At 42.7% G+C, this 11,795-nt stretch overlaps 2 protein-coding genes across 4 annotated transcripts; both read right to left on the reverse strand.

The window, feature by feature from the left end:
• Positions 1-2,568: 2,568 nt before the first annotated feature.
• Positions 2,569-6,172, reverse strand: LOC134297022 (zinc finger protein 501-like). 2 transcript variants are annotated; one of them, XM_062973493.1, is made up of 2 exons: positions 6,022-6,172; positions 2,569-4,644 (listed from the first exon to the last, which is right to left on the reverse strand). In XM_062973493.1, exons 1-2 carry the CDS (start codon positions 6,062-6,064, stop codon positions 3,251-3,253), a joined length of 1,437 nt encoding a protein of 478 aa, XP_062829563.1. In that variant the 5' UTR covers positions 6,065-6,172; the 3' UTR covers positions 2,569-3,250. The 2 variants fall into 2 exon arrangements, with proteins under 2 accessions (XP_062829563.1, XP_062829562.1); XM_062973492.1 differs by having other exon boundaries at positions 2,569-4,641; positions 6,022-6,169.
• A 946-nt stretch (positions 6,173-7,118) lies between these two features.
• LOC134297026 (zinc finger and SCAN domain-containing protein 16-like) lies at positions 7,119-9,452 on the reverse strand. 2 transcript variants are annotated; one of them, XM_062973510.1, is made up of 4 exons: positions 9,388-9,452; positions 8,332-8,836; positions 7,872-7,998; positions 7,119-7,288 (listed from the first exon to the last, which is right to left on the reverse strand). In XM_062973510.1, exons 2-4 carry the CDS (start codon positions 8,770-8,772, stop codon positions 7,134-7,136), a joined length of 723 nt encoding a protein of 240 aa, XP_062829580.1. In that variant the 5' UTR covers positions 8,773-8,836; positions 9,388-9,452; the 3' UTR covers positions 7,119-7,133. The 2 variants fall into 2 exon arrangements, with proteins under 2 accessions (XP_062829580.1, XP_062829581.1); XM_062973511.1 differs by having other exon boundaries at positions 7,201-7,354.
• Positions 9,453-11,795: the final 2,343 nt, after the last annotated feature.

The raw sequence follows: 11,795 nt of genomic DNA on the forward strand, positions 1-11,795 counted from the left end.
CTTCGGCCTACACTTCTGTAATCCAAAATACCCAGTTAATATTTAATATTTCTGACAACCATTGCTCCCCAACCTCACAGAACATTAAAGGTAACCTGTCAGTCCAGGCAACAGAGCAGAGCAGATCGGAGCAGGGCATTCATCCCCAACAGAAAGAGAATGTATCAACATCGGGTGAAGTCCCATGGCTCCCTTTTCCGAGAAGGAGGAACACAGACTTCGGAGGGAGATACAACAAAAGCACCCAACACAAGCAGGCTCTTCATTGAGAAATCCCCTGCTGCCATAGCTTCTCTCCAAAGCACCATTCAGCTAAGGAAGGGGAATCTGAATTCAGAGTTTTGTTAGAAGGGTGTCACTGATTTTCACATTTCAGTCTTGCACATGACTGCTACAAAGGAGGGGCTGTAGGTACCATAAGCCAGAAAAATAGTAAACTATTGCCTATGTAGCTTTGCCTGTGCATATGCCCCTCCCTTCTTGTGAGCTGGCGCCTTTCTCCAGAATGTTCCAAGACCCAAAATTAGCTTGAAATCAACAAGTTAGGTCATTGGTATCACTTGTGCCAAGTAGGTGTGGAAGGTGAGGAAGACCCTCAGCCATTGGTTAATTTTAGATAAGCCGAGATATAAAATTCTTTGTTTGCTACACATATGTTGCGACGGCCATTTGCATGGTACGGACCCACAAAATGGGTACCTACGGCTGTTTTGCCTTTGTGATAATAATAAAAGGCTTGTTTTGTTGCTCTCCTGGAATTCTCTCCTTTACTTCCCCTCTGGGCTAGTCTCCAACAGGGCAAATATAATGGAATAATAAGGAGATATACCCACCCAGCCTTTCTCCAGTACAACTGACTTAACTCTGTGGTGCAGATTTTCATCCACCTTGTTAGAATAAGTAGAACCAAAAAAAAAGAGCCCAAAATACATTTGGTATGCTTGAAATTTTGATGGCGTACTTGATATCCAACTTATGCCTTTGCTCCTCAATCCATTTCCTTGGTAGATGATGGTAAATTGTATTACTGGTTCCTGCACACTGCACGAATATATTGCACACCCCAATTTTGGCATGGTCATTTAGCCAAAAAAGGTGTACCTTAAAATCGCATAAATACAGTAATCTCTTTAGTGGTTATTAAATTTTCTCAAACAATTGGAAGTGACTAGTTGGGAAGCTTGTATTAATTGTACAAAGGCTGTTGTTGTTTTTATTCTACAGACAAACTTATTTACTGTATATTCGGGGTGAGAAGGGCGGAATATAAATGCTGTAAATAAATAAATAAAATATACTCGAGTATAAGCCGACCTGAATATAAGCCACAGCACCTAATTTTACCACAAAACAAACCTGGGAAAACATTGACTCAAGTATAAGCCGAGAGGTGGTAAATTTCAGAAATAAAAATAGATACCAATAAAATTACATTAATTGAGGCATCAGTAGGTTAAATATTTTTGAATATTTACATAAAGCTCAAATTTAAGATAAGATTGTCCAACTCTGATTAAATCATTATTCTCATCTTCTTCAATGTAAATGTGCTTATGTATCCATTTAATAATAATAGAGTAAAATAATACAGTAGAGTCTCACTTATCCAACATAAACGGGCTGGCAGAACTTTGGATAAGCAAATATGTTGGATAACAAAGAGAGATTAAGGAAAAGCCTATTAAACATCAAATTAGGTTATGATTTTACAAATTAAGCACCAAAACATCATGCTATACAACAAATTTGACAGAAAAAGTAGTTCAATATGCAGTAATGCTATGTAGTAATTACTGTATTTAAGAATTTAGCACCAAAATATCACGATTTATTGAAAACATTGACTACAAAAATGCGTTGGATAATCCAGAATGTTGGATAAGCGAGTGTTGAATAAGTGAGACTCTGCTGTACATGTAATAATAATAATAATAATAATAATAATAATAATAATAATAATAATAATAATAATAATAAATACAGGAAAATAATACATGTAATAATAGAGTAAAATAATAAATGTAATAATAATAATAAGATCAGAGTGAAATAATAAATGTATTAATAATAATAAAAATAGAGTAAAATAAATATAATAGTAGCAACAATAGAGAAAAATAATAAATGTAATAATACCAATAATAATAGAGAAAAATAATAAATGTACCATATATTCTCGAGTATAAGCTGAACCAAATATAAACCAACCAGGACCCTCACCTGAGTATAAGCTGAGGGGCACTTTTTTAGTCTTAAAAAAAGGGTTGAAAAACTAGGCTTATACTCGAGTATATACAGTAGTTCTTTGGGAAATTTCTATATCCATCTTTGTAGGACATTAAAACTATTAGTTACGTAAAATAGGTGAAAACAATCTAAAACTTCCCATATGGACATCAATACTATAAAGTGCAATATAGCCTAAGCTTCTGTGCAACTGAAAAAAAAGCTATTTTTTCCTTAATGTAAGATCTAGGGACAAAAATTCTGCAAAACAAATCAAATTCTCCTACTCTATAACAAAATCAATGATATATAACATTGTTAATTCTAAAATAACAACAGGACTCGTGTTTGTCAATTTAATGTGGATTAAAAGTGTCTGTGCCAGCAGCAGGGAAACAGATAGTAAATGCTAGCCAGAGATACAATTTGCACATTAAGGGAAAAAATAGTGCAAGCATCTTTTCCTTTGACTTGGCCACAACAGAAGCACTGTGAACAATTCTGGAATCCTAGAACTGAAAACAACATTCGCAAACTGGAAATTTGCAACCAAGGTGGTAAAGGAGTTGAAAGCTAAGCCCAGAGGAACAATTAATGGAATTACATATGGGCTTTTTCTCAAATAAGGGACATAATAATTATATTTAAACTTCTGAAGGATTGTCACAGAAAGCTTGATTTCTGCTGCTCCAGAGAAGAGGACCTCAATTTAGGGAATCAAATAACAAGAAAGGAGACTCCACCAAATCTTAGGCAAAACTTCACAAATGGTTCTGCTAATATGGGTGCCCAGAGAAGAAAAAGAGTTCTCCAAAACAGTCCCAAGTAAAAAAAAAAAAAAAAAAGGTGAAAAACTGGAACAGAGTTCAAAACCATGAAGACAATTGTCTAAGAAATCAGTCCAAAGTCAAGCCATGTGTTGCTGGAAGCCACCGGAATCACACGTGTTCATCGAGAAATGTTGAATGTATCGTCTACAGCACCAAAATTTCCACAACCTGCAATTTCCCTGTTGAAATTCATTTTATAACTTTTGTCTCAGCTCTTTGGGTGGTTTTTCTCCTCTATGAATTCTCTGGTGGCTCACGAGAGATGACCTCTGATTAAAACATTTCCCACACTCCTGGCATTGGTATGGTTTCTCTCCTGTGTGGAGTCTTTTGTGCCTCCCCAAGTTTGAACTGCGAGCAAAACATTTCCCACACTCTTGGCATTGGTATGGTTTCTCTCCTGTGTGGTGTCTTTTGTGCCTCACCAATTGTGAACTGCGAGCAAACCAATTCCCACACTCCTGGCATTGGTATGGTTTCTCTCCTGTGTGGAGTCTTTTGTGGCTCACCAAGGCTGAACTGTCAGCAAAACATTTCCCACACTCCTGGCATTGGTAAGGCTTCTCTCCCGTGTGGAGTCTTTTGTGTTTCACCAAGGCTGAACTGTCAGCAAAACATTTCCCACACTCCTGGCATTGGAATGGCTTCTCTCCTGTGTGGAGTCTTTTGTGGTTCACCAAGGCTGAACTGTTAGTAAAACATTTCCCACACTCCTGGCATTGGTATGGCTTCTCTCTTGTGTGGAGTCTTTTGTGGCTCACCAAGGCTGAACTGTCAGTAAAACATTTCCCACACTCCTGGCATTGGTATGGCTTCTCTCCTGTGTGAAGCCTTTTGTGGCTCACCATGTTTGAACTGGAAGTAAAACATTTCCCACACTCCTGGCATTGGTATGGCTTCTCTCCTGTGTGGATTCTTTTGTGCCTCACCAAGCCTGAACTGTCAGCAAAACATTTCTCACACTCTTGGCATTGATATGGTTTCTCTCCTGTGTGGAGTCTTTTGTGGCTCACCAAGGCTGAACTGTCAGAAAAACATTTCCCGCACTCCTGACATTGGTATGGCTTCTCCCCTGTGTGGAGTCGTTTGTGTTTCACCAAATCTGAATTGGAAGCAAAACATTTCTCACACTCCTGGCATTGGTGTGGCTTCTCTCCTGTGCGGAGTTTTTTGTTGCTCACCAAGTTTGAACTGTGAGGAAAACATTTCCCAGACTCCTGGTCTCTGTATGATTCCTGTCCTGTGTTAAATTTCTCGTGTTTTCCCAAGTGTGAACTCTGGATAAAAGATTTCCCATACTCCTGGCTTATGAAATCCTCGGTTCCTTCAAAGATTTCTTGTTGGCTCAGATGTGGCAATTTGTAATCAGCAACACATTTTGCTGATACCTTCCATTTGAGATGGCTTTTCCCAGCACGGAATATTTTAGTTTGGGTAAAATATTGCCCAGATACATTGCATTTGTAGAGCATTTCTCTGGCAGAACCTTCATCTTCTTGGTGGGTTTGCTGGTGTCTAGGAAGGCCCCCATTGTGCCCAAAAGGTTTACTGGATTCGGTGTATACATTGCTCTTCTTCCTGTTATCTGCTGTGGAGAAGAAGGACAGAAACAATCATTCCTCAATGTGAGTGATAAGGACTCTAAGGTATAAATGCTGAACTCTCCCCACCCCTTGTTAAGTAAGGATTGACACTGTTTGACTGACTGGAGGCTCTAAGGGAGAACGGAGTAACAACTATGTTCCAGAGTATGCCTGTTGTTCAGCCCAGCCTGTTTTTTTTATTCTGCCTCCCTCTCCCTTTTCCCTTCACATTCAAATCCTTGCCTTTTTCTCTAGCTAAACTTTACTTTGCTACCACCCATTTCACAATCATTCCCTTCTTTTTATTTCTCTCCCCATGTGACTGTAAACAAAAAGTCCAAGCCCCAGTCATTCACAAGTACTGAACATAGAACACATTATGTTGCAGGTCACCATCTTGCAAATGACTAAGGTTAGAAATTATTTGTGTGCTGGGAGAGGTAGTGTAAAAAGAGAGCCTAACTTCTGTTTTACATTTCTTTGAAGACCATGCATTATCATCGGGATTGTACTTTCTGTTTCACTTATTTATTTATTTATTTACAGTATCTTTATCTTTATTTTGGCTGAAGTAAAGCCTTTTTATTTACTTTCACTTGTGTCTAAGGCTGTTTCTGGCATAAAACCGGACTGTTAGCCTGGTTGGCTGGAAGGAAAAACAAGGTTAAATTTCACCCCCAGAAAAACATGTATAGCTCCGTCTGCGTATCTGATGCCAGGGGAGGTTTCTTCTTTTTGATGCTTCACTCTCCGGCCCCACTCTCCAGCCAATCAATCTGTGCAGTGACTCTTAATAGATTTCCAAGAAGCCCGAATTGCTGGGCAGAAGCATGTAAGCAGACATCAAGAGCAAATCGGCTTTTGCAAAACAACTCTTTTCAATCATTTTCCATACTCCTTTTGGCTTCAGGCATGGCGTGGCTTTCCAAGCCGTCCAAGGGTACACAGGATGCAAAACCAGGTGGCTGTAAAAATGTGCCTGAAGTCAGGAGAGTTTTGCTGAGTTACCTTCTGAAATCTGCTCCCCCCTCCCCTGCCTCTCTCTCTCAAACACACTCACAGAGAGAGAGAGATAGTGTGACTGATCTGGGATGATCACTGGTGAGAGGTTTTCCAGGGAGCCCAGTTGCTGCGAGGAAGTGTGGTACTCTTGGACTAGACTCCAGTTATGGAAGTCTTCCCACTGGAGTCCGAATTGGTGCTAAGATTGCTGTTGCTCAGACACCAAGTCAATATTACTCTTATGTCATATATTTCTAACATAAGCCCTGCCTTGAGAACTTTCAGTGATTGTGATGATTTAGGATCCTGCTCCCACTAGGGAACTGCTGATTGGGATACTGCATTTCGAAATAGAAATCCCATCAGTGAGGAAGCCTTACCAAGAGAGTCCACAATCCCACGAATCTCCTCCATGATCTGCATGTGCAATACTATCTGATCAGGATTCAGGAGAACCCACTCCTCCAGGGAGAAATGGACAGCCACGTCCTCAAAGGCGATTGGGCCCTGGTGGAAAAAAAAATCCTTCTCACATAAGTGCTATCAAGAAAAATAATTACAAGAAAATCTTTAAAATAGATGTACATTCTTGTTGGGTTTTTGAAAGAGAAAGGGCTATGGCTTCCATGCCATAGTATAAGATTTGTAGAGACAACCGGTTTGCCACCGTAACAACAATTTCTTAATTGATATTTAGAATCAGAAATAGAATGTGGATATGTTCCAACTTTTATTGTTGTGCCCAGAACTGGACACAGTGTTATTCCAGGTGAGGTCTCACCAAAGCAGAAAGGTAACCATGACTTCCCTTAATGTAGACACTACATTCCTTTGGATGCTCATGTTCAATTTCTGGTCCTCTAAAACTCCAAGATGACTTTCACATGAACTGTTGTCGAGCCACGTGTCACCCATCCTGTATCTGTGCATTGCATATTTCCTGCCTTAGTGTACTATCCTACATTTCTCCTTCTTGAAATTAATTTTGTTCATTTTCACCCAGCTCTGTAATCTGTTAAGGCCATTTTGAATTTTCATCCTGTCTCTGGAGCATTCGCTATTCATCTTAGTTTGGTGTCATCTGGAAATATGATACGCATGCCCTCTAAACCTTCATCCAAGTCATTAAGAAAGATGCTGAACACTACTGAGCCCTGAAAAGAACCCTGCGGCACCAGGGATTCAGTCACTCAACCAATTACTAATTCACCTCACACTAGTGTCATCTAGCCCATTTTTACTAGTTTGTAAGATCATGGAAGGCCTTGCCAAAGGCCTTAAAGAAGTCTAGATGTGCTACTTCAACTAATAATAGTCCCCTTCGAGGTGAGAAGGGCGGTATATAAATACTGTAAATAAATAAATAAATAAATAAATAAACTTTATTTATATCCCGCCACTATGTCCCCTAAGAGACTCGGGGGAGCTCACTTGTTGGCACTATTTACAATTGTGCCTTCAGTATCTCACTTTTAAGAAACTGTTTTCTGTTTCAATAGATGTTTGATGATTGTGCTTGGAATAAATGATACCCAGGCAGTTCCAGTCCTCCTCTCCCAGGAATCCTTCTGCTTACCTGATTCAGTTCCACTCCATCACAAAGGGGAAGAAATGACTGAGGATTCAGCAACAACATCGTTCCAGCCCCTGGAAGAGAGAGCAAGGTGTGGAAAGCTGGTCACATAAACATGTCTCAGGGTGACAATGATGATCCTATAAAGAAACCCAGGAGGAAATGACCCTTAGAACACAGGGGGCATTCTCCAGCCCAGTATTTGTGGCACAAGTTCCAATGGATCATCTGATCATTGTTGTAGTCGTTGTTATTGTTGTATGAGTAGATTTTGTGCATTTATTCCATACACGTCATTTATCTATGACAACATTTTCCCATTTCTCAGTTTTCCTCCTTTCTAAATCATCCACTCATTTATCGAATATATTTTAGTTCTGTTCACTCTTTTCTTTTCTCCCCCCACTCCATACCCATACTCAATTTCCATTATAATTTTAACTTCATCCATGAGCTCTGCTTTTCCCACCTCAGTACAATATTTACATTGGCTTCTCTACTTTTATCCATTATATACCTGTATAATCATCTCATGGCCAAATGATCCTGCATGTGCACTGTCTCAAGCTCAAACTGATTGTGGATGTGCTACAATCCCCCCGAGGGGAATTTACACTGGCACAAAACACCAAAACTCCCTGAAGGGTTTGTTCCTACCCTGCAATGCTGCAGCTCCATCTTCTTTCTGCTTCAGCTCTTTCTGCCTGAGACTCTGGATGGTGACCGATTGACATTTCTCTGATGCAGGGAAATTAGACTGGACTTCAATACAGTTGTTTTGGGCCTGAAAGAACACAGAGAAGTTCAGAGATAGTATGGAGAAAGATTAGAATTTTTTTTCCAAAGGTGCAGAAACTGCATTCTGAGATTGGCCATATTCCAACTTCCATCATTTTCAATGTAATATCTGGGGTCAATAATTTTGAGGTGAGCAGCAACCAAGCTTACAGTGGATATGAAGAAGACAGCAGGAGGGGCAGAGCAGGTGGGAAAGAGGCAGAGGGAGCAGAGTCTGGCTTGCCCCCCACATCGGTCCCATCTTGGAAGAAAGGCAGGACATACTTTTAATCTATCCATCAGTCGCAAAGTTAGTGAAACCAAGAGGAAATGCTCTCACCTGTTCTTCCCGCCTCTTGTCCTCTGCCCGACTCAGGAGGAAGCCTTCTGCCAGGGCCACCGCCTGGGAACAGGTCTCTGCCCCACACTCTCGGACCCAGCTCCCCATCTCTGGGGGCAGGAGGCTCAGGAACTGCTCCAGGATCACCAGGTCCAGCATCTCAGCCTTGGTGTGTTGCTCTGGCTTCAGCCACTGGCGGCAGAGATCGTGGAAGTGGCTGCAAACCTCTCTGGGTCCCTCGCCCTCTTGGTAGGAGGACTGCCTGAAGCGCTTGTGGTGTGTGTGCATATTCATGAACGTCTGCGTAGTACTTTCCGCGGATTCCCCACTGCTCTCAGGAGTCCTGCCTGCTTCAGGTCCAGGTGAGTTGGGTTTCTCCATGTTGGAACCACTCTGATGAAGAACCAAACCGTATCCAAGATGTCTTTCCTCCCTCTTCATTCAAGGGAAAGAAGTCCGTCAACAGGCTCTACTCCAAAATTCTCAGCCTATAATCACATTTCCTCTGTGAAAGGAAATCAGAATTAGACAGGAGGTTTCGGGAGACTTTTTCTTGGAGAGTAAAAAAAAAACTAGCCCTTTATTTATTTCAGAGCCAGGTAATGCTGAACCCTCCTTTCCCTTGGGCCTCTGCTTCTCCAGCCTCCAGACCCACCTGGCCTCCCATTGAGCTCCCATCCAGTCCCAACCCACACTATCCTCCCATGATTCCTTCAGCTGATGCTATATGATCCATAGCCTTTCTTGTAAAGAAGAACCAAGAGACTTTGAAACAAGAGATAAAAATCAATATAACATCTTTTCCTTTGAAATGCACAATGAAGACTTATGGGGGGAAAAGAGGGCCCAGGCAGGCAGGTGAGGGGGTTGGCAGGGGAAGGCCATTGGCCCTCTGCCTGCCTGCCTCTCCTCCGAAGGATTTCCCTGATGGAGGATTGGATGATTCCAATCCCAGGTGAGTGCAGGCCTGGGCCAACTTCGTCCCTCCCTCCAGGTGTTGTGGGCCTCAGCCCCTCTTCGGCCCTTTGGAGAAGGAGGTCTGGGAACAAGACTCACCAGAAGGAGGAGGAGGAGGAAAAGGATGAGACAAGCTGCAAGGAGGAGGAGGAGGAGGAGGAGGAGGAGGAGGAGGAAGAAGCCAAAGGGACAAACTCCTCTCTCCCAGCCGGGCCAGGAAGGGTTAAGGAGAGAGAGTTTGATTCCTAGAGGGACATGAAACGCAGGTCTATGGGGGCCCACTTCCTTCCTGCCTCTCTGGGAACCAAACTCTCTCCCCTTAACCCTTCCTTGCCCAGCATTACACTGGAAGGAGGGGAAAAGAGCATCTCTCAAAATCCCTGGAACCAAAGGACTAAAGATTATTTCTTTTTCATGTTAGGAGTGACTTGAGAAACTGCAAGTCGCTTCTGGCGTGAGAGAATTGGCCATCTCTCGTGTCCTCGCATAAGAAGCTAGAGCTCACCCCTCTCACTGGATTCAAATCTCCAGCCTTTCGGTCATCAGTCCTGCCTACACAAGAGATTTAACCCACTGAGACACCGGGGGCTCTTACTAAAGATGATGGCATAGATATAGTGATGGAAGAAAAATCCCATATTCATAGGATATATATATTATTACCCTGTCAAACCATTGCTCCCAACCCCACTGAACATTAAAGGCAACCAATCAGTCCAGGGAGCAAAGCAGGGCAGGGCCTCCATCAGAAAGAGAATGTGTCAAGTCCCATAGCTCCCTTTTCCCAAGGAGACGGAACACAGACTTTGGTGGGAGACACAACAAAAGCACCCACCACAAGCAGGCTCTTCATTGCAGACGATCTTAGAGAAATCCCCTGCTGCAATAGCTTCTCTCCAAAGCATTCTGCTAAGGCAGGGGAATCCGAATTCAGAGTTTTGTTAGAATCATAGAGTTGGAAGAGACCTCATGGGCCATCCAGTCCAACCCCATTCTGCCAAGAAGCAGGAAATCGTATTCAAAGCACCCCCGACAGATGGCCATCCAGCCTCTGCTTAAAAGCCTCCAAAGAAGGAGCCTCCACCACAGTCCGGGGGAGAGAGTTTCACTGCCAAACAGCCCTCACTGTGAGGAAGTTCTTCCTGATGTTCAGGTGGAATCTCCTTTCCTGTAGTTTGAAGCCACTGTTCTGTGTCCTAGTCTGCAGGGCAGCAGAAAACAAGCTTGCTCCCTCCTCCCTATGACTTCCCCTCACGTCTTGATCCATGGCCCTCATCATGTCTCCTCTCAGCCTTCTCTTTTGCAGGCTAAACATACCCATCTCTTTAAGCCGCTCCTCTTAGGGCTTGTTCTCCAGACCCTTGATCATTTTAGTCGCCCTCCTCTAGACACATTCCAGCTTGTCAACATCTCCCTTCAACTGCGGTGTCCAGGACTGGACAGTGTGATTCCAGGTGTGGTCTGACCAAGGCAGAATAGAGGGGTAGAATGACTTCCGTGGATCTAGACACTAAACTCCTATTTATGCAGGCCAAAATCCCATCGGCTTTTTAAGCAGCCGCATCACATTGCTGGCTCATGTTCACCTTCCTCCCTATGAGAACTCCAAGATCTTTTTCTCACGTACTGCTGTCTAGCCAGGTGTCCCCCATTCTGTATCTTTGCATTTCATTTTTTCTGTCTAAGTGAAGTATCTTGCATTTGTCCCTGTTGAACTTCATTTTGTTAGTTTCGGCCCATCTCTCTAATCTGTCAAGATCGTTTTGAATTCTGTTCCTCCCAGTTTGGTGTCGTCTGCAAACTTGATGATCATGCCTTCTAACCCTTCGTCTAAGTCGTTAATAAAGATGTTGAACAGAACCGGGCCCAGGACGGAGCCCTGCGGCACTCCACTTGTCACTTCTTTCCATGATGAAGACGACGCATTGGTGAGCACCCTTTGGGTTCGTTCGCTTAGCCAGTTACAGATCCACCTAACCGTAGTTTTGTCTAGCCCACATTTTACTAGTTTGTTTGCCAGAAGGTCGTGGGGGACTTTGTCGAAGGCCTTACTGAAATCCAGGTAGGCTACATCCACAGCATTCCCTGTATCGACCCAACTCGTAACTCTATCAAAAAAAGAGATCAGATTAGTCTGGCATGACTTGTTTTTGGTAAATCCGTGTTCACTATTAGCGATGACCGCATTTGTTTCTAAGTGTTTGCAGACCACTTCCTTAATGATCTTTTCCAGAATCTTGCCTGGTATCGACGTGAGGCTGACCGGACGGTAATTGTTTGGGTCGTTCTTTTTTCCCTTCTTGAAGATAGGGACCACATTTGCCCTCCTCCAATCTTCTGGGACTTCTCCCGTTCTCCAAGAACTCTTAAAGATAATTGCCAGTGGTTCCGAAATAACCTCAGCTAGTTCCTTCAATACTCTTGGAAGTAGTTGATCTGGCCCTGGGGACTTGAATTCGTTTAGAGCGGCCAGGTGTTCTTGGATGACTTCTTTCCCTATTTGGGGT

The sequence above is a fragment of the Anolis carolinensis genome, chromosome 2 (genome assembly GCF_035594765.1).
Source record: "Anolis carolinensis isolate JA03-04 chromosome 2, rAnoCar3.1.pri, whole genome shotgun sequence".
Lineage (NCBI taxonomy): Eukaryota > Metazoa > Chordata > Lepidosauria > Squamata > Dactyloidae > Anolis > Anolis carolinensis.